The following is a 22511-nucleotide window of genomic DNA, read 5'->3' on the forward strand; positions in this document are numbered from 1 at the left end:
TTAGCAGAGGCTGCTCAAAATTCTGAGATGGTATACTATGATTAAGTCTTTGTACAATTTCCCTAAGTGAACGTGGAGGCGACCAACTTTCAATTCTTGCTCTGGTTCTCCGATACTCTGGGCTCCTACTTCTTGCTCTTCTCTGACTTGTGGTAGGTGTGAATTCCATTAATGTTTCAGTTGTATCTTGTTCAGACATAGATGGTCTTGTAAATATTGATTCAGATTGTGGACTTTCCACTTGCCTTTGGCTGTCTTCCATATTTTCTCTTCTGGGAAGTCTTGCAGATGCTACATCTTCATTCTCTGGATTTGGACTCCCATTATCAAGGTTAACATTTATTTCTAAACTGAATATGAACTGATCACTTTTAGGATTAATTTGGCTCTCTTCTCTCCAAGATTGGTTTTCTCTTTGTCCACTTGTCATATTTTCAGTTTGCCCAGAACAGTTAAGCCAGTCTATTATAGAGTCACCACTAGACACGTCATCTGAAGAGTCTCCTCTGTCTGTTAACAAAAAAAATGGGGAGGGTGCATAAAAGAACTACCAAAATTAGAACCATCATAAAATAGCACTCTGAAACTTTGTTTCAAAAACAAACAAAAAATGAGAACTTAAATACTCAGATGTTTTAAACTGATTTCACATTTATAGAGTTAATATTTTATAAACTGCACTGTGTAGATTTATAAGTAAAGGTAGAAAAGTTTCGATTCCATCCAAAAAGAGTGAGAATTTTTTAAAAAGGGAATCCGGAGGAAGTCTATTTTTCAGTATTTCATCATATACACAGCCCTGTGTACCACTGTAGGAGGAATGTCAAGAGACTTTTTTTTTCAGTCCACTGTCCAAACACTAATGCAATTAAACAAGGTAAACAGCAGTTAAGGTACAATGCTAGTATTTTAGTTCAATTTACATTATTGTCTAATTTTCATTAGTCTCCAACATGACTACTTCTAGGCTCTTCACTTATGTGCTTTTGATAATAGATAAGCTGTTTTAAAATATAAGGTTATTGCCCAAACATAAACAAGTTTTAGAGGTTTAAAAGTGTTTGCATTTTGAATACTTCTTAATGTTACCAAGATTTTTAATTGACATTAAATTGAAGGTCCGATCAAATGAATAGACTGAACCTAGCATGGTACATATAAGACCATATTCAAGAACGAAAGTATTATCGTGTCCTCTTCATTAGACAGCAAAATCCTCTACTTCACACTGGGAGGGAAGGCACCAGACCTGAGGCTCGAGCAGGGTTTCTCAGCCTTAGCACTATTGACCTTTAGGTGCTGGACAATTCTTTGTTTTGGGGAGCTATCCTGTGCATTGTGGGATATTTGGCAGCATTCCTGGCCTCTGCCCACTAGATGCTAGTAACACCCATGCCTCCCCTGTGACAACCAAAAGTATCTCGAGCCATTGTCAAATGTCCCCAGGTGCTGGAGAGAGCACAATTGTCCCCAGTTGAGAATATTTCTGTTTGCTTTTTTTACATGTCTATGTAGAAAAAATAATTCAGGAAGTAGGAGGGACTTTCAGTTGAGGTAGAAAACCAAGAAAAATACAAATAGGCTACTTTGCACTGTTTCCCAATTAAAACAACCCAAATGTGAATCAGGAAAACAAACATACCTTGACATGCTCACCAAAAATCAAGTAAATGCCAGTTCTTTTTATGAGAAGTTACTTACCAAATTAATTTGTCACTTCAGTATAATTTACTATTTACTATTACGAAGTTACTATTTACTATTATGAAGTTCCTTATTCATCCCATCCTATTCCCTCCAAAAGCAAAATATACCTGTATTTTCATCTGAGTCTTGTGGTGCGTTTTCTTTAATTAGCTGAAGTCTTGTCAGCAACTCTTCTTCCGTACTTTCACCTGGAATGCCTAGAAGATTGTTGTCTCTCATAAGTTCGTAATCTTCTTCACTCAGATTATTTACGAACCTGGAGAAATCTTCCCGAATCAATCGGTCCGTTTGACTTATGCCTTGGGCTGAAACTCCATCTCCTTCATCGTTGGAATCCGAGTTTTCCATCTGAATAAACAAGTGGAAAATTACCTGAAATTCACGACGTGGTGTTGAAATTCACCAATGGTCGTTTAGTTTTCTTCGCTTTCTACTTCCTGCCAGTGTCCGGTCCTCTGCATAAATTCCTCCCTTCTCCCTTCCCGACTCAGTTCTGTGGCCCCTGGTGACGCAACAGTTGGGAGCCGCCTCTATCCCAGAACTTGCTAGACGTTGCCTAGGCACCCATTATCTTCCCCGCTGTTACCGAGTAGGGACTGGATTCAGGTTAGGTTTCATTTCATTCAAAACCAGCCAATGTTACTGAGGGTTATAGTGTACCAAGCACCGTGCTTCACCTCGTTTCACCCACATGAGCCTACTCTCAGGTTTTCAGGAGGCGTTTTCAGGCTCTGATATGCTCTATTTATTCGTTACATTCCATATGACTGCCTTCTTCAAAATGCCATGCCAAAGTCAGCCTAGTTCAATGCAGCAATTCTCATTTTCAGGTGCCCAGGGACCTCTGCCTTTTCTCCTCATGAATTTCTCAAATCATAGACTCTCACTAAGAAAGCCCACAATTTTTGATAATTTACCAGGGCCCTAGCTGAGTCTCTTTAGTGTGTCCTCTCCCTTTTAACTGTTAATGGGTTCATCTTGCATTATACGGTCCTTCAGTCTTGTTTCAAACAAACAAACAAGAAACACCAAAACTTTGGCAGGCTTTTCTGCTCAGCCAGGGAATTCCTTCTCCACAAAAGCATCAGGTTCATTTTTGTCCTCCTTTCTCATAAATATTATAAATATTACTTAAGCAAAACTAGCCAGAACATCACAGGAACTTTTAGGACAGATACATAATAGTTACTTTGTCTGCCACAGTGAGTACTGACTTTGCTGATTTTGTTGCATGGATCACCTGAAAGCCTTGGTGAAAATAAAATAACGCTCATTTGCAATGCTATCTGAAGGAGACCTCTAATTCACTCTCAGTACACAGAAGTTTAAGGAGCTGTGTAAATTCACAGTTGTTGTTTTGTTCACGGTCCACAGCAGGCTTTCTTGTTTGTTCTAAAGGAGATAGAAGGATGGTAACTTTACTGGTGTGACAGTGAAGAATCTAAGTCTATGTCCTGCTTTTGACATTTGTTCGATGCCTCGTTTAACTTAAGCTAGAAAAATCAATCTTTCCCCTCTGAATCAAATCTCAGCAAGTCTTTGGATGAGAACAGAATCCCCTAGACTACCCTGCCTCCTTTATGGACTTCTGAGTGTATTTGTTATCTTTTCCTGAAGTTATTATTTTCACAGGGGAAATCTGTTGTAAACTTGTTTGCTGTGCCTCAATCAAAAACTAGCAGTATTATGAAAATTCAGCGTGATTTGTACTCTTGATGCAGGAAACCCTAACAGTCGTTAGTGTTCTTGAGAGTGATTGATTCAGTTTAATTCAATTCAATCAATTCAAGTGCCAAGTATATTTAGCGTTTGTTAAATGTCAGTCATATTATCGGATATTAAGATACAAAGATGAGTATATTTAAGAATCTGTTGTCATTAGAGTATAACAAACAATTGAGCTACACAGAGGTAAAATTACAGTTTTGAGGAGAAAGTGATTTGAGTGAGAGAGAAAATCGGTTTCACTGCATTTGGGTTTCAAAGGATGAATAGGAGTTTTCTAAGTGAATGAAAGGGGGAAATATTTTCAAAAGTGAGAACAGCAACTGCTAACACTCGTAAAACAACAAGGATAATAGCTTTTAATTACTAAAAAAAGACATTAGTTAAATTGGCAGAGCAAGGCCAAAAAATGGAGACCTTTATGACATGTTTAGAAGTTGGACTTTATCATTAGTGCAATGGAAAGATGTTGAAGTCTTTAGACAGTTGATGGTCAAATTTGCAATTTAGAAATAATATTGGTAGTAGGGTTGAGGATGAATATGAAGGGCAACGGTTCAGATGGGAGGGGCAGAAATAGATAGAGGGCAGCCTAGGCTAGTGATGACAAGGATCTGAATCAGGGCAGAGGAATATGATTAAAATGAAGGACTTTAAGAGATCTCTAGGCAGCAGAACTGATTAAACCTAGTAATATATGGGAAAGAGGGAAAAGTGGGGAAGGGGAGTATATGAGGGAAAGGCAGGGGTCAGGATTACTTCTGTATTTCTGTCTTTGCTTAGTGGACAGTGGTACCAATAAGAAGTAACACCTGATTCTGAAGTTGTATGGTTTAGCTTAAGAGGGAGCATGATTGCTTATGATTAGAATAGTATTCAAGTTACCTGAAGATTCAGAAAGTCTTACAGTCTTTCCAAATTTAGGTATGGAAGCACATGAACTAATAGCCCCAGATGTTTGGTGTTCCCTGTAGTTGGCTCTCAGTGTCAATGACTCTAGCTTCCTGAACTATTTGTTCCTGGTTATGTCCCAATTCTGGTGCAAGTAACAGGGTATAGGGATCATCATCCCAGAGACCTACTTATTGACCTTGATTATTTAAATAGAAGCCACCAATATAGCTGTGCTTTACACTTAGTTCTCTCATGTCTTGACTTTCCTTCTAAATATTGCAGTGTAGGTTCAGTAGTTTTTCCTCTGGATGGCAATATTGCTGCTTTGGCCTTTGTTCTATCCCTTGTCTTGATATCAGAAGTCTTCTGAAGATGTTTTTTCTTCACTTCTCATTTCAGAGATGGGAGGTGCATCAGGAAGTCCGGAGGTTGACTAGAGCATCACTCTAAGTTGAGTTGGAGGGGAAGAGGTTGAAGATGGAAAGTTGCTTACTTTCAGAGTCAAGCACTTAAAACTTTGGCCAATCCATTGTTTATGATGTGGTGAAAAAATGGGGTGTGTGTGAGCAGATTTGGCTGTTCTTTTATCCTGGTTGTAATAATGGAGTTTTGTAATCAAGAGTTTTCTTTTACTGACTCTGTCCAAGGAAGCCTCTGAACAGATTCTATGACTCAAAGGGAGACTGAAAATAAGCAAGAGATTGCATTCTCCCTGAATATGGGTAAAAGGAGTTCCGTGGCTTTAGAACTGTAAGAAATGATCAAGACATATATTCCAGATACCTACTGCAGTATAACAAACCATTCCAAAATGCAGTGGTAGATACAATAGAAACCATGTTGTTATAGTCAGGACTTTGTGAGCTAAGAATAAAGGTAAAGAATACTGGGGATGGCTCATCTCTGCTCCATCATGACTGGGCCTCAGCTGTGGTGGCTTGAATGATTGGAGATAGATTAGACAACCTGACTGGTGTCATATGTCTGGGGCCTTGGTTCTGGCTAAGTTTTCTTTGAGTCACATCTTTTGGTGCTGAAATGTCCAACCAAGATGGCATCTTCATTCACAAATCTGGGGCTTGAGTTGGGCTGCACAGGCTGAAAAATCTGGGGCTGGTTTTCTCTCTGTCTCTGTCTTTCTCCATGAAATTTCTCGGTGTAGTTTTGGAGTCTTAGCAACCTGGATATCTCAAAGTAGTTGAATTCTTACATAGTGAGTGGCTTCACCCAAAGTAAACATTTCAAGAGACTTGGCTGGAATCTGTAAGTCTTCCTATGACTTAACCTCACAAGTGCAAGAACACCTTTTCTCTTGCATTCTGTTGATTGAATAAGCCACTGGATCAGCCCATATTCAAGAAGAGGGACACCACATGCTACCTTTCAGTAGAGAGGTAACAAAGATTTTATGGTTCTATTTAATGTACTATAGCACATGATGAAAAAAATCTTATAATGATGACTTTTCAGTTTAAGTGGAAATTAATCTCTCCCTCTGTTTTCTGAATTGCATTATTCTCTGGGTAAAAATAAAAAAAGGGAGGACATAAAATCTGAAGTTCTTTGCATTCAGCCTGATTTTAAAGATACCCGATTAAGGATCTTTTTATTATGTAATAGTTTTCCCACATCAGAGACCATTGGTAATATTAAGAGCTATTTACTGAGCAACTGTAATTGCTAGACACTCTGCTTGTGTTTTAACTTATTTGATCTCAAGCCCCATGCAAGATAGGTATTACTATTCTCAGAGATAAAGGCATTGAGGCTGATGCAAATTAAGTGATTTTCTCAAAGTTACAGTAATAGATAATATGTTTAGATTCAAACAAGGTCTATGGGATGACTCTCCCTGTTTCGCTCTACTCTGCTATGTTTAATGAAAACACAATTTTAGACATCATTACACAAACGTAGTAAAATCTCAGTTAAATGAGATGCTTGAATCATGTTTGATCATTTTCGTGTGCCATTTCAATTCTGCTTTGGAGTTAGTCTAGAATATCTTCGTTTTAACTTAATAAAGAGTAATTTTAAATCAAGAAGTAAACATAATTAAAGCTTGATAAGATATTTCATATTTTTATGTTTTTTTCTTTCCCACCAGAAGGATGGGTTAAAAGCTTGAAAGCATTGATGCAGAAAAATGAATATAAATATGCATGTCTCATGGAATCTACTGGAATTGGTTCTTTGACACAAATACTTGTTTTGAATCTAAACACGAAATTCTTGTTAATTGAAATCACAGCCTTTCCACTTACATAGGCTTGACACTAGGAATTAGTTTCATCTCTTCCTTATGCTTACCTCTAATTATGGAAATAAAAATGTATTTATTTAGCAAGGTCTCATCCCTCTTATGATTTCCTTTCTTCCCGGTTCTGCTCAGATTTAGACTTTTGATAGCTTTTCTATTAGTGCCGTGTCAGTGGATAGTTTGCTTCTATGCTTTCTCTAGTTTTGAGCCATTTTACACACTTTCTCTGAGGCATGCTCCAGGTCTGTTATTCACAAGCAAGTTAGTTCATATTTCTGCACATTTGTTTATTTGTAAAGTCTAACCTCCTAGATTATTGTAATAAATAAATAAACTTACATATACATAAACAATATTCTGTTTGTTACCTATATAGATATATTTAAAGATGAATTTTACGGTTCCAAGGATGAAACGGGTATCAGGTTTGTTTCTCAAAACAAACGGAACACAGAGAACACAAAATGAATAAGCAACACAAAAGCTCACAATATATGAGCAAAACCAAATTAAGCAGGCCTGCCATATACAGATTCACAGGTTGTGCCCTCTAAAATTCCCAGGGGGCACCATTCACGTAAAGAAGAAAGTGAATGACACTCGTATACATATGCAGTGCACCACGTGTACAACTGAACATGCAGGCCCTGAACATGAGCTCTAACGCTACCTTCTGCCTTCCTTCGACCCAGCAGGGAGAAGAGAAGAGGATAGTGAACGCAGGGAGAGTAAATAGTTACTTTATTACTTGTTCTTCTCCAGGCCTAGAATTTTATATGCTCCTATTGAAGGCAGGTTGGTGACTTTGTTCAGTAGCCTGCAGTCACAGGGAGGTGCACTTCCTCTTTCACCAAGTATTTACACCAGGAGGTGTAACCACCATGGCAGCGTGTGGTGTGGGTAAAAATGGTCACCTCACCTCTCTGTCATGCCGACTCTCCCTTTTATGGTGCTAATTGGGTGTTGTAGTCGCTCTTATGGAGAGTCACTGAATGGTCAGTCTGGGTTGCCTATTCAAAGAAACTCACCACATTTTCAAATTACATTACAAAAAGGCCCCTACATTCCAGGCATACCATTTTGCTTAAATTCAAACTACTGTACTATAATCAAGTTGCATCTCTTGCTTAAGTCTTAATATCCACAAACCTCAACAAATTCAATGGACAGTAGGTTGACCAAAGGGTGAAAGTTTTTTAAAAAGTAGCATTTGTATTGGGAGCAGAGTTTGGGTTTCCTTATGGTCAGGTTTCCTGGGGCCTCTTTAATATTCAGGCTAAATGCAAGCTCTTAGCCACACTATTAGAATGCATCCTCTATCTTCAAACACATTTGACAACTTATTGCATATAGAATAAAGTAAAATGTGTAGTAAGTCCTTACAAAAATCACTCTAGATTTGCCAACATTACTACATTTTCATCTTTCAAACTTCAGTTTAAATGTCACTTCCATGGAAAGGTCTTCCTGACCAGTTTATCTAAAATAAAATTGTGCATGTCATGCTCTGTCACAGACGCTTCTCTCTTCCTCCAATAAACTGTATACTATAAGAATAGTGATCTTTATAGCTCAACCTGTGTTTTCCATCTATTCAGTTCCTTAAAGTAGATACTAAATGAATATGCGTTGGAGAGTGAAATAAGTAAAGTAAGGAAGAAAGGCCAGAGGGAGGAAGGGAGGAAGGAAGGACCTCTGGCAAAGATTCTCTCTCTGTCTTTTTTCATTCTGGCTGCTGTAACAAAATACCACAGACTGGGTAGCTTCTAAACAACAGAACTTTGTTTTGTAATGGAGGCCTGAAGTCCAAGATCAAGATAGCAGCATGGTCTCATTCTGGTGAAAGCCCTCTTCCTGATTCATAGCCAGAACCTTCTTGCTGTGTCCTCACATGGTGGAAGGGGGCTAGTGAGCTCTCTGGAGCCTCTTTTAAAAGACATTGATCCCATTCATGAAGGAATTTGTGGAATCTAAAAAATACAACCAACAAGTGAATATAACGAGAAAGAAGCAGACTTACAGATGTGGTGAACAAACTGGTGGTTACCTGTGGGGAGAGGGAAGGGGAGAGGGTAGGGGATTAAGAGGTACAAACTATTATGTATAAAATAAGCTACAAGGATATACTGTACAGCACAGGGACTATAGCTAATATTTCATGATAACTATAAATGGAGTATAACCTTTAAAAATCGCAAATGACTATATTGTACAGCTGTAGCTTATATTGTATACCAACTATATTTCAATTAAAATAATAATAATAGTCACAAAAAATCTGAAATAAAAGGCATGAATCCCATTCATGAGGGTGCCACCCTCATGACCTAATCACCTTCCAGGGGCTCCACCTCCTAATACCACCAATTTGGGGGGTTAGGATTTCAACATATACATTTTGAGGGAACATAAATATTCAGACCATAGCACTCTTCTTTGACCAAACTTGAGTCAGGCTTCTCTGAGTCCTCTTTCTAACTAGTCCCTGACCTTAGGCTCTGTCCTTGGCCCATCTAGACTAGTATTAGCATGAATTCTGGTGGGTCAGTTTAGCAAAAATCCTCTACCCTTGATATATGATCAAACTCTTTATCCCTCACCCTTCATGTCTTATCACCCTAGCCTGACTACAGAAAAAAGTTCTGTCAAATTGGTTTAGCCAGAATTCTCCTTACCCCTGATGTTTCCTCTTAGTAATTTTCTATCCACTGACCCCCACCCTGCTCCTTGCCTTTATCTCTCTACTTGTTCTTATTATATTAGGAGTTGAGCCCCATCTCCCTCTCCTACTACACAGCCCCTCTGTAGTAGTCTCCCTGACTTATCCTTGCTACCTTTAACAAGTATCATGTAGACTTGTTTTCTTCAGTACCTTCCAAGGCTTTCCTTACCTACATCTCTCTGCATGTGCTGTCACTTGTTCCATGCCTTTGTCCACATTGTAATCTGTGCTTGCGATGCCCTACCCTTTATGCCCTAGTTCATATCACACCTCTCTACAATATCTGTACCCTTCTAGTCCTGTATTAAATACACTGCCCTTCAAGATGGCCTGTAAAACTCCTGTTGGCATAAATATTTGCCATTTTTCACCTTCCTGTTTCCTCTTAGACTCTTAAATAGAAAAATGTGTGCACTTGCCTTCTACTAGATTGTAAACTGTAGCGACGCAAGAAGTAGGCATCATTATGTGCCCCTCTAATGCCTAACACCAAATGTTATGCACAGTTAGAAACTCAATAAATACCTGATTAGTTGAACTATGGTCCTACTATATAGTGAAAAATTCAAAGGCTATTGAATTGGATTCTGATCTCCCCCGCTCATGAGCTGTGTGACATTGGGTAAGTTATTTAATCTCTCAGTTTTAGTTTCATTATTTGTAAAAGGCAATGATACCTAAATGGGTTGTGGTAAACTTTAGTGACATTCTATGTAAAATAAAGTAAATGTGATACTATATGTAGAGGTGTCTCCTGCTTAAGGTCAGGAATCCATTTGTAAAAATCAAGCAGTTTTTGTTAAAATGTAACCAGGAAACGATTTCCTATTATTTTAATGGAAACCTTTAATACGTTTTATATGTTAGCCCAACAACTCCAACAGATTTCCTGAAATGCAATGAAACAAAAGAAACAAAAAAATTGTTATAATATAGATATTTAAAATCATCATATCCTAATCACCTATTAATTAATATGGTTTTAACAAACATTGCTTTGCAGTAACATGGCCTCTCTTAACCCCAGTAACATCAGAGTTGCACATCCTCTTCTGTGACACTTTGCAGGCTTTTCAAAATGTCTACACAGGAGTCTGAAGTTTTACCCAATGTATTTGGAATGTAACTCAAGATTTTCTCCAACCACTGTGTTCTTATAAAAGTTACCTTGAGTTTGCAGATGCAAATATGTTTTATTGCTGTATAATCACTGGCTGAAGAATATTTGATTGAGAAATAATTAAATTCTCTGTAGTGTAAGTATTAAAGCAAAGAGCTCTTCTAACAGGGAAGTAATAGGAGATATTTTGTGTGTTATATCTTCATATAGGATTGCTAAACAGTGTTGTTCTTAATAAATGTTATTTTCTAACTTCCTTCCATTATGAATCAAATTAATTCTAAACCCAAGATTTAGTTTAGTCTTCATTTCTCAAATTCAGTTAAAACATTCATTTTTGGGGTTTTAAGAATTTAATTCAGTTATGCAAAAATATATCTAGGGGGTTATTTTATTTTTTAGTTTTAATTTAATTGAATTTTTTTCTTGAAGTATAGTTGATTTACAATATTGTATAAGTTTCTGGTGTACAGCAAAGTGATTCCATTATATATATACATATATATTCTTTTTCAGATTCTTTTCCCTTATAGGTTATTACAAAATATTGAATATAGTTCCCTATGCTATACAGGAAGTCCTTGTTGGTTATCGATTTTATATGTAGTCGTGTTTATATGTTAATCCCAAACTCCTAATTTATCCCTCACCCCCTTCCCCTTTGCTAACCATAAGTTTGTTTTCTATGTCTGTGGGTCTGTTTCTGTTTCATATATAAGTTCATTTGTATAATTTTTTTTAGATTCCACATATAAGTGATATCATATTATATTTGTCTTTCTGTGTCTGGCTTACTTCACTTAGTATGATAGGTCCATACATGTTGCTGCAAATGGCATTATTTCATTCTTTTTTATGGCTGAGTAATATTCCATTCTGTGTATATGTGTGTGTGTGTGTGTGTATATATATATATATATATTTATATGACACATCTTCTTTATCCATTCATCTGTTGGTGGGCATTTAGGTTGCTTCCATGTCTTGGCTATTGTAAATAGTGCTACAGTGAACATTGGGGTGCATGTATCTTTTCAAATTATGATTTTCTCCTAGGGCTTTATTGATAATGACATACACTGTAGCCCACCTACCTCACTTATATTTCCATATATCCTGAGTGAGTCAGTCTCTTTTTTTTGGCTTTTTAAGAAATCTGGATGCTTTCTAGATAATAGTTATCTCCATGTGCACATCTGAACCATTTGCATGGTTTCTTTGTAAGTTTATTATTAGGGAAGCTTAGAATAATTTCATAACAACATAGAAAGTGATTGTATACAAACTTTATTTTAACTGTGGACTACCCCCACTCCTACCCCAAATACTCATAGACTGAAAGGTCATCAGAGATGAGCTTGTCTTTGGGAATTGGAGCGTGGAAATCAGAGAAAGGAAGGAAATCACGGAACTACTTCAGTTGGAGATGAAGGAGTGGGTAAATGCCCTTTTCTTGGAAAAAAGATGAATTTCCTAATAGAGGAGAAATCTCTTAAAATATTCAGCTGCGCCAGTGATTAACTCTGTTGCAAATTTAGTTGCATTCGGCAGGTACTGCAGGGAACAATTAGTGTGTATGCCTTGGCATAGTAAAAAAAATTATGTAGACAGAAAGTATATTTCATTTATCTAGTTATTGAATAGCCTGAAATATAGAGCAGTCGAATACTATTTGTAATTTGCATGAGTGTGTGTGTGTGTGAGAGTGAGCAAAGCTGTGTTTGACACTAACATCCATTTTTCCTGACTTAAGAACAATATTTTAATAGATAATTGTGGTTTAAAGAACTGATTGATGCCAGACAGGAAGTTCTCCTCATATTGATTATGTGTAAAAATGCCTAGGAGGGCTTGGGACTGACAGAAACCATCAGTAAACTTCAAAACTCAAACGAGAGTTTAGTTGACAGCAGGGTGTTCAGTACAGAAAATAGTTTCAGCACTGACACTGTCTTCTAAGGATCAGTATCTATCCATCTGTATAACAGATATCTGTGCGAAAGACAGTGTGGTATGGTGGAATGAAAACTGAACTTGTAATTGGAATATGGGGATTAGGTTCCAGCTGAGTTCTTTCTACTGGTGCTATCTTGGAGAGTTACACCTCTAAGAATAACATTCTTTGCTTTTAAGCTATCTCTAAGGATCTTTTGGGCTCTATATTTCTATGAAACTCTGATCCTATTTTATCATTGTAGGGGTACTGTGTGTTGGAAGATAGCTAGATAGATCAATGGATGCATGTATGGGTGGGTGGAAAGATAAGTGAGTACATACACACACATACACATACATATGTATGCACAATATATACATATAAAAATATATACTTATATATATAGGACTATATATGTGTGTGTGTAACAGCTACAGGTTATTTCCATGCATATGTGTCTACATAGAGTGACATCACAAATTCTGGCCATGGTTTTCCTTTTCATTTGCAAATATGACAATAAATCATCTATCATCTATTATTAAAGAGGTAAGACCTCTTAACAGCAAATGGGTCTTGAAAGAGATTTTAACATTGTGAAAGATACATTAAAATAATCCACAAATATTCATATGCATGTATTGTGAAAATGCTTCTTAGTGGATACAAATGTAAAAGGTGAATAATAAAAGTATCATGAATTCTTTATTCTTCATCGATAAAGAATTCTAATTTTGAAAATTTACTGGGCAGTACTAAATAAGTGAGTATCAGGAGTCTGATCTTGCCAAAATAATAACTTTAACTTTTGATGTATAGTATAAATACTATTAGCAGAAACATATTTTTCTAGCAATGACCTTAATAAAAATAAAGCTCCTGTAAATAACACACAGTGGAATCTACATTTTACTCCGTTAATCAACATGTTTAGGTTCGTGGGACACTAAAGACCACAGTCATCAATATTACAGAGCATTTTATTAAGTATATATTATTACACTGTGAGTGGGTAGACTTTTAGATCTGTATTCTACACAGACTGAGTGCATTTCTGCAGCATAGTTGTCTTTAGTTGAGTGGAATAGGCCCATCGGTGAGAGGTCACAAGTAATCAGCTATCTATATATACTTGGAAGTTTAGAAATAGTTGAGTTTATTTATTTATTTTACTTTAAATGTGTACAGTTTATTATATATCAGTTACACCTCACTAAAGCTAAATAATTGAGTTTTCTTGGGATTGATTAGAGACAATGTTTTGAGATGGAGAGAGAATTATCTTAGAGAGTAAATGAAGAGTTGGGATAAATGATCATTTTCTCTGGAAGGAAAAGGGTTTATAATAGGAACCCCTAAGAAGGCATATTGAACTGGCCTTATTTAACATTTTTTTCAAGGGATCAAGATAAGAAGTACCATGGGAGAATTTCCAAATTTGTGCACAGAACTAAGTTCTTCCAGGTAATAAAAAGATCATCAAAGTAGGATGAACAGGAGTTGATGTGAGCAGAGGAGCTCTAACGAGAGCAGGGAGAGACAGTTCAGGTCAAATCATTGAAACTCTTCTATGAGATGGAAGACCCTGAGAACTGATTATCACTGCGGAAGAAAGCCTAAGGACTCCGTTGCCTGAAGGTTCAAAGATTACGACCAGGAAACCAACAGTGACAAAATTTGTTGGACATTATCACAAAGGATATTGGAAACAAAGTGAAAGGTATTGTCTTACCCTTGGACAAAATAGAAATTTGTCTGAACCTAGAAGTTCTTAGGAAGTTTTGATAAGTACACCTTAAGATACAGAGGGAAGCAAAAACCATCGAGGGGGAGAAGGAACTTCCGTTTGAGAATAGGCAGTTGGAAGAACTCCTCAGTCTGGAAGACACGATGTGGGAGGGAATCTGAGTAGCTCCTGTAACGTGTGTATAGATTATTCACTAAATCGAGTTAGCTCTTAAGATTGAGAAGAAGCAGCATTAGGGAAAAATAAAGCAAGCTGCCCTCCACATCCTAAGACACGGTACCAACTGAGACTATAAATCTGCAGGTCCAGATTCATTCACAGATGGTAGGCTGATGGGAAGCTGTTAGCCAGAGTTAGTGGGGTAGGGAGCAAATCCCCAACTTCAGATGCTGTAGAGGGTAACGACCTGCCTCTCTCATGCAGGGGGAGATGGAATTCTCAGCTCAATGCCTCAGGACTCCGGTCCATTATCATGGCTGTTCTAATCTAATCATGGATGCCGCAACGCTCAAAAGGACAACCAGCCTTGCAATCCACAGCTGGGAAGGGTGGCCAGAGCAGCCCGTTCTCCGAACAGCCAGCACCCAGACGCTGGGCCGTCGGAAGCGTATTGTTTCCTCTCACCTCCCTCGGCACTGGGGGAGGAACCGCCCCGTTCCCACTGACGTGGTACCACACGCGAGCCGCCTGGGTTCACTTACATCTCTCACTGTCGTTCTGGTCGGCAATGGCCTCCTCCGGGGCGACCGACTTTGGCTTTTTGTCCTGACTTCCTTTCAGCCTTTCCCAGTCAGCGGGGCTGAATTTGTGCACCTCGGAGTCTTTGGTCGTGGGGTGGCCACCTTCTCGCTCTTTCATCTCCAACTCGGAGAAGCGCATCACTGCACGCTACAAAGAGAATGGAGATGGAAAAAAGACACACCTTACCACCAAAGCTATTTCACTGCCCTTACCTTAAAGGAAAGTATCTTCAAAGAAAAGTTTGCCCAAAACCAACCACAATTTATGATACAACTGAGATATTTTAAAATTGAACGATAAAAATGTAAGAGTGTCTATGTGTAACTAGTCACACACTCTTTCTTCGTATAGTCATACGTATGTAGAGATATATGTGGTGTGTATGTATAGCCTTACATACACTGTGGCATACAGACAGACATTCTCTTTCGAAGGTAAATAAAACAAAACAAAAACACAACACAAAGAAAGCGAAACAAAAACACAACAGAAAAGAAAACAAATGCACAATGAATAAAGACGACCATGGCCCACAAACTTCCCTTTGTATATTTGGAAATGAAATTTAACTCAAAAGGTTTGTGTAAGATTCTAGCTACTCAACTGAATGCACGTCATATGACTAGGAGCATGTCAGTGAAAAGTTCAAGGGAAGATGCTGTGGAAGAGCAGTTCACCTTGTGGTTGAGCGTCCTCAGAACGTGCAATGGGAGGTGCAGTACCTGCTCTGTCTCACAGGGACCCTCCAACCTCTAAACGCATCTTTCCTGGGAAGCTGAATTCAAAAAGTCAATTTAAAAACAAGATAGGGCTTCCCTGGTGGCGCAGTGGTTGAGAGTCCGCCTGCCGATGCAGGGGACACGGGTTCGTGCCCCGTTCCGGGAAGATCCCACATGCCGCGGAGCGGCTGGGCCCGTGAGCCATGGCCGCCGAGCCTGCGCATCCGGAGCCTGTGCTCCGCAATGGGAGAGGCCACAACAGTGAGAGGCCCGCGTACCACAAAAAATAAATTAACTAATTAATTAATTTAAAAAAGATAAAAGTCTCTAGTAGAGAAATTTTATCAGAGCCTAGTATTAAGAGCTGTAGAGCCACAAGTTTCCCACGATACAGCCTTAGCAGAGGCTGTTAAGGCAGTGACAGAAAATTTGTACCAAGGGAAATAGCAGAAGAGTTTGCCTACAATTCACGAAAAGGATCCCTGCACTTGGCCTGAAGGAAATCAGCAAAATTTGTAACAGCTTGTGTATTTGTATGCGGGATTGAGAATGAATTTCATTTTTTAATTTCTCTGAATTATCACATAAGATTCAGAAGATGCTCTCTCTGCCTAGAAGCCACCCCACTGGGATAACTATGCCTACGGAGTTCCTTTGCCTATGACTCCGACTTGCTAACAGACTGGCAGCCTGGCCCCAGGGCCTGGTCGCTGCTCCCAGTGCAATGGTGGATATGGTGTCAACGCTTGCAAAATCAAAGCCCCTTACATCCTCTCCATGCCTCGGTCCCACCCCCCACCCCACTCACCATTGATGTTCAGGAAGGGGAAGGTGTCCTGGATGGGAACGTGGTGCTGTGACTGGTCCAGCTCATCTTCCTCATCTTCTTCATCCACATCATTATCTTTCTCATCCCAAGGAGCAGATCCAGTGGATCCTACCCGAGAAACACACACACACACACACACACACACACACAAAGGTCAAAAGTGAGGTGCTCACGTTGCACTGTCATCCCTGCAGCTGACCCACTGTTCAAGCTAGGCACTGCCAGCACAGAGGTTCCTTGGGTTCAGTGTGCACCCTCAGTGCCAAAGAGTGGGAACCAAGGGTGTTCACCCCACTCCCAGCTCCTCCTACGGAGCCCCAGTGCAAGCTCTCATCCCCTCCCCTATCCAGGAGCTGCAGACCCTGCTCCCTTCTCCTAGGAATCTTTTAATTCCTACTCTAAACCCCTTTCTACACATTCGCATCCCTTCTAAGGACCCAAGGAGCACAGCTTCTCTCCTTTATAAGCTTACTGTGAAGACAGACCCTTCCCTCATGGCAGAGCCTCACTAGATTCACTGGAGGTCAAGTCTAAATTATCTGGCTCTTAGTCGGAACTGGCTAAACATTGAGTAAATATAGGGATCAGGTGGTATTCTCCTAGGAAAAATACCATACAAATTAAATGATCACTTACCCATCATTTATAAAGAGCACTTAATAGCCTTCCTGATGTCATGGCAATTGATTCTTAGAACAGCCTTTGAAATACGCAGGAAAGATGAGAACCCAGATTTTATAGTGGAAGAAGCTGAGGCTCAAAACGTTGAATGACTTGATTCAATGTCCCACAAGTAGTGAAATGGAAAGACCGAGGTTTATAACTCAGACCTTCTAAGTTTTAAGCCCTCCTTCTTCTAAACTACCTGGCCTCTCTTCTCAGTGTTGAGTCCCAAGAGAAGTTATTTTTTATAGAACTCAATACCCCCTCTTCTTTCTAATGCTTTACTGTTCCACTGGGTGGGCAGGAAGACAGTGCTGAGTTTATATCTTTTGTTCTCTGGGTTCTTTCTAGGGGCAGCATTTCTTGCTTTATTTACCAGTCTTCAACCTTGTAAGCGAGGCGACTTTCAAGTCGACTATCGCTTTAAGGGTCCAGCCCGGAACCTGGCACACTGTCCACCTTCTCCCCAGCAGCTGGGGCCTCACCTGGGTTAATGATAGAGCCCTGGGGCTGGGGGATGTCACACACTTGATATATCTTCACTGGGTTCATGGGCACCTCCTTGGTGCCGTCGTACATCAGGTTGAATTCCCTGCTCTTGTTGAGCGCACAGCGGAGCTGGGCCTTCCATTTAGCTGGGTCGGGGTCGTCCACCCCTTCCTGGTACTTCCCCTGTCTCCACAGCCCAGGCCTGAGGGATAGGAAACTGCAGTGAGTGCCTGCTTGTTGCCCAGAAACACTGGAAGGTGTGCCCGCCCTCCCTCGTACAGACACAGATACACACAGCCCTGCCTGACCGCCCCATCACCCCAACTCCAATTTAGAGACTGCAGCAGAAAACACCACGCTGGGGACCAGGCAAGGCAGGGCCTGAGAGAAATTAAACCAAATGCAAATACAGTATTTTAAAAAGAGGAGCCTCATCTCAAGTGCTTGTGCCAACATCATCTGTCAACACTACAATGGCCTTAATGAAGGGTTGAAAATAAAGAAAAATCTGGAACAAGTATACACCAAAATACTAATGGTAACTTTTGGATAGCAAGATTTCAGGTAATTTTGTTCTGGTTTGTTTGCCTTATTTGTTTTTCACATGAATTGCTTATATAATAAGAAGAGAAAGGGAGGTGGCGTATGATATGAAGAATTTAGGCTTGCAGTTCCCTCTCCCTTCAGTCTTTAACCTGATGCACAAATAACTGTTGAAACCAAGTACCTTTAGGAGTAGCAGCCCATAGGAGGGCAGGAAGCACGCTCTGGGGGTTCAGCTGGCCTCGGTGCGAGGCTGAGGGCCTCAAGTCCTAATAAACTCACACCACCTGCCTTTCCCTGCTTCCTCAAACTCCCACATTGGGAACATTTTGCTGGGAACACCAGGGGCTGGTGGCCTGGGCCAAAACCAGTGTGGCCCCGCCTCTCTGGTTTTCAATTTCCAGGTCTAACAGGCATTTATGTGTCTGTTCACGGGATATCAGCCCTCCCCCACTGTTAACGTATCTCAGATGTCTACACTTTCTTCAGGGCTGTGACGTATGTGCTGGTGCAGAAAAGGGGGATGTCTTTTGCAGAGGACTCAAGATCAAGAGAACGAGATGGACCGGCCAGACTGCTCCCACTTGATGTTAGGAAGATAAGGTGGCCATGTAGTTAGAATTCTGCAGGGGAACATAGCCTATATAGTCTATGGGTTTGCAGATCCACAACTTTTATTTTTTCAGTAATGCCAACCAAGCTCATAAGAGACTGACATATAATCCAGAATGCCAGTCTACTCGTTTTCAAAGGGGGATAAAGCTGGTCAGTGACCAGCATGGTTAAGTCCAATAACCTGGACATAACCATGTATGATCTCAACCAGTAACTCCTGTATCTGGTTTCTAATGACAATTCCAAGAACATAAGACCCACTCAACATTTAAATCCAAATTTTCAGATGACTCCAAAGCTAAATGGAAATGATTTGATATTGAACTCTAAATCTGCATTATCTAGACTATCTCTTACCCAGTTGGGTAACCCAGAATCGACAGTAAAAGGCTCCTGCTTTCCCAAAAATCACAGGGCGTAAAAATGAAAAGCACTGGAAAGGCAAGACCCCCAGTGAATTTGCAAAGCTGCTTTTGTGTCTTTTTCTTTTGGACCTTGAAGCCAGGAGAAATTCTAAAAATACAAATGTATTAATTTTTAAAACTTGACTTTACTGAATATTGTTCAGATCCCCAAGCCTACAAAAATAATTTTATTTTTTAAAAAATGCTCCCTCTTCAGACTATACTACAAAGCTACAGTAATCAAGACAGTGTGGTACTGGCACAAAAACAGAAAGATAGATCAATGGAACAGGATAGAAAGCCCAGAGATAAACCCACGCACATATGGTCAACTTATCTTTGATAAAGGAGGCAGGAATGTACAGTGGAGAAAGGAAAGCCTCTTCAATAAGTGGTGCTGGGAAAACTGGATAGGGACATGTAGAAGTATGAGATTAGATCATTCCCTAATACCATACACAAAAATAAGCTCAAAATGGATTAAAGACCTAAATGTAAGGCCAGAAACTATCAAACTCTTAGAGGAAAACATAGGCAGAACACTCTATGACATAAATCACAGCAAGATCCTTTTGGACCCACCTCCTAGAGAAATGGAAATAAAAACAAAGATAAACAAATTGGACCTAATGAAACTTCAAAGCTTTTGCACAGCAAAGGAAACCATAAACAAGACCAAAAGACAACCCTCAGAATGGGAGAAAATATTTGCAAATGAAGCAACTGACAAAGGATTAATCTCCAAAATTTATAAACAGCTCATGTAGCTCAATAGCAAAAAAACAAACAACCCAATCCAAAAATGGGCAGAAGACTTAAATAGGCATTTCTCCAAAGAAGATATACAGACTGCCAACAAACACATGAAAGAATGCTCAACATCATTAATCATTAGAGAAATGCAAATCAAAACTACAATGAGATATCATCTCACACCAATCAGAATGGCCATCATCAAGAAATCTAGAAACAATAAATGCTGGAGAGGGTGTGGAGAAAAGGGAACCCTCTTGCACTGCTGGTGGGAATGTGAATTGGTACAGCCACTATGGAGAACAGTATGGAGGTTCCTTAAAAAACTAAAAATAGAACTACCATATGACCCAGCAATCCCACTACTAGGCATATACCCTGAGAAAACCATAATTCAAAAAGAGACATGTACCAAAATGTTCATTGCAGCTCTATTCACAATAGCCCGGAGATGGAAAGAACCTAAGTGTCCATCATCGGATGAATGGATAAAGAAGATGTGGCACATATATAAAACAGAATATTACTCAGCCATAAAAAGAAACGAAACTGAGCTATTTGTAATGAGGTGGACAGACCTAGAGTCTGTCATACAGTGTGAAGTAAGTCAGAAAGAGAAAGACAAATACCGTATGCTAACACATATATATGGAATTAAAAAAAAATGTCATGAAGAACCTAGGGGTAAAACGGGAATAAAGACACAAACCTACTTGAGAATGGACTTGAGGATATGGGGAGGGGGAAGGGTAAGCTGTGACAAAGCGAAAGAGAGGCATGGACATATATACACTACCAAATGTAAGGTAGATAGATAGTGGGAAGCAGCCGAAGAGCACAGGGAGATCAGCTCGGTGCTTTGTGACCGCCTGGAGGGGTGGGATGGGGAGGGTGGGAGGGAGGGAGATGCATGAGGGAAGGGATGTGGGAACAGATGTATATGTATAACTGATTCACTTTGTTATAAAGCAGAAACTAATAATAAATAAATAAATAAATAAATAAAATACAAAAAATACAAAAATAAAAATGCTCCCTGCCTCAAAGGAGTTTACAATCCCTTAAAGGAGACAGATGAGTCAACAGATCAGAAATATAGATACTATGTGAACACCAGTAAAACTGCCTAATCCATAAAGAGTCAGGGGGTAGGTATGGTTGGCCAAGTTTATCGGAATTTATGATTCTAGGGCTGAATCTTGAACATGGGCAGAAGTTAACCAGGTGAGAAGCGTGGGTCACGATACTCTAAGCAGAAGAAGCTTTATGGGCAAAGGCAGAGGCTGAAAAGCACAGTGCTTAGGGGGCCTACAAGCAGTTCAGCTTGCGTGGAGGCAGCATGAGATCAAAGTCTGGGCTTGTAAGTAGGAACCATGCCAAGGGGTTTGGACCTGATTCTTAGAACACTGAGAACCACTGAGAGATTTAAGCAGGTTGTGATGGGATCAGATTTAAGTTTTAGAAAGAACCCTCTAGCTGCAGGACTGAAAAGGGTTTGGAGGGAGGCAAGGCATGAAGATAACACATAGTCTCTATATAATCCATATAATAGTGTCACTAGGGTCTGAACTAAGGAGGTGGCGGTAGGGATAGAGGATACAGGTAACGAAGGAGCCATTAAAGACGCTGACTTGACAGAGCTTGATGAGGAACTGAGTCTTTGAAGAAGGTGAGAGAGAAATCAAGGATGATTCCCTGGTTTAGGGTTTGGGAGACTGGGTGGGGGGTGATGCTGACCACTGAGATAGGAGCAGGTTTAGAAAGATGATTTCCCTTTGGAAATGTCGGATTTCAAATGCCTGTGGAAGGCCTAGGGGAGAATGCCCAGCATGCCCAGGGCAGTTTTTTATCCCCACTCACCTCTCACATCACCTGAGGGACTCTCCCTGCCTGCCTCCAGCCTGGAAGAAGGTCCACCAGATTACTGACATCTCTGCCCTGTGGGCAAGGACCAATTTCGTTTCATTTCTGTATCCCTGCTCAGGCTTTAGCACACAGTAGGTCAATGTGTATTTGTTGAATTGCCTCAAATTTACAGAAATACACTTCTTGGGGAATGAATAAGTTGCTTTTACAGATGGAAGACCAGAAAAACAGCTATGAGCAGAAGGCCAAGGAGACACCGCAGAAAGTGCTGGAGGAGAAAATGCGTGCAGGACAGCAACTGCAGAGCAAACAGGTGTGGGGATGCTCCATAACCCTTGGGGCTGGGAACCCTGGGGCAGCCTGGGTGGCAAGGGAGCCAGCTGCACAACCCCCTGGAACCCCCAAGGCACCACCCTCTCCTCTGATCTCCCTCAGCGGTCCCTGGCCCTGGCCGAGCACAAGTGTGAAGAGTGGAAGAGCCAGTACGAGAGCCACCCCCAGCATGCAACTGTCCCCTACCCTGCCAGCCCAGTAATCATGAATGCCGTCTTCCTTCTCTTTTTTACAATGTGGTACATATGGATTTTTTAAAAATGAGATTTAACCAGCTTTTAAACCTTTCTTCTTTCTAACAATATCAGTACTCTCTGACTCTCCAAATGCGCCTTTTCAAGTGGATTTAATTTATGGAAAAATCACCCTTCATACTTTCCCTTTCTTTTTTAAACCTCCCCATGGTAGTGTAATGTAGTAGAAGGAGATTTGGCCTGGGAGTTTG

At 40.0% G+C, this 22511-nt stretch overlaps 1 protein-coding gene across 2 annotated transcripts in view; it reads right to left on the reverse strand.

The window, feature by feature from the left end:
• Nucleotides 1-16264: 16264 nt before the first annotated feature.
• The window catches only part of LOC309807668 (interferon regulatory factor 6-like), a 490462-nt gene continuing 484215 nt past the window's right edge, over nucleotides 16265-22511 (reverse strand). Inside the window, exons 3-4 of one of the 2 annotated variants that reach the window (XM_082627516.1) lie at nucleotides 17549-17754; nucleotides 16265-16508 (exon numbers count right to left, since the gene is read on the reverse strand). In XM_082627516.1, the coding sequence (XP_082483642.1) occupies nucleotides 16336-16508; nucleotides 17549-17754 (379 nt within the window). In that variant the 3' untranslated portion in view covers nucleotides 16265-16335. The remainder of the gene's footprint in view (nucleotides 16509-17548; nucleotides 17755-22511) is intronic. The other variant, XM_082627517.1, reaches the window with a different exon arrangement.

This window comes from Mesoplodon mirus, assembly GCF_964341445.2.
Source record: "Mesoplodon mirus genome assembly, chromosome: 7".
Taxonomy (NCBI): Eukaryota; Metazoa; Chordata; class Mammalia; order Artiodactyla; family Ziphiidae; genus Mesoplodon; species Mesoplodon mirus.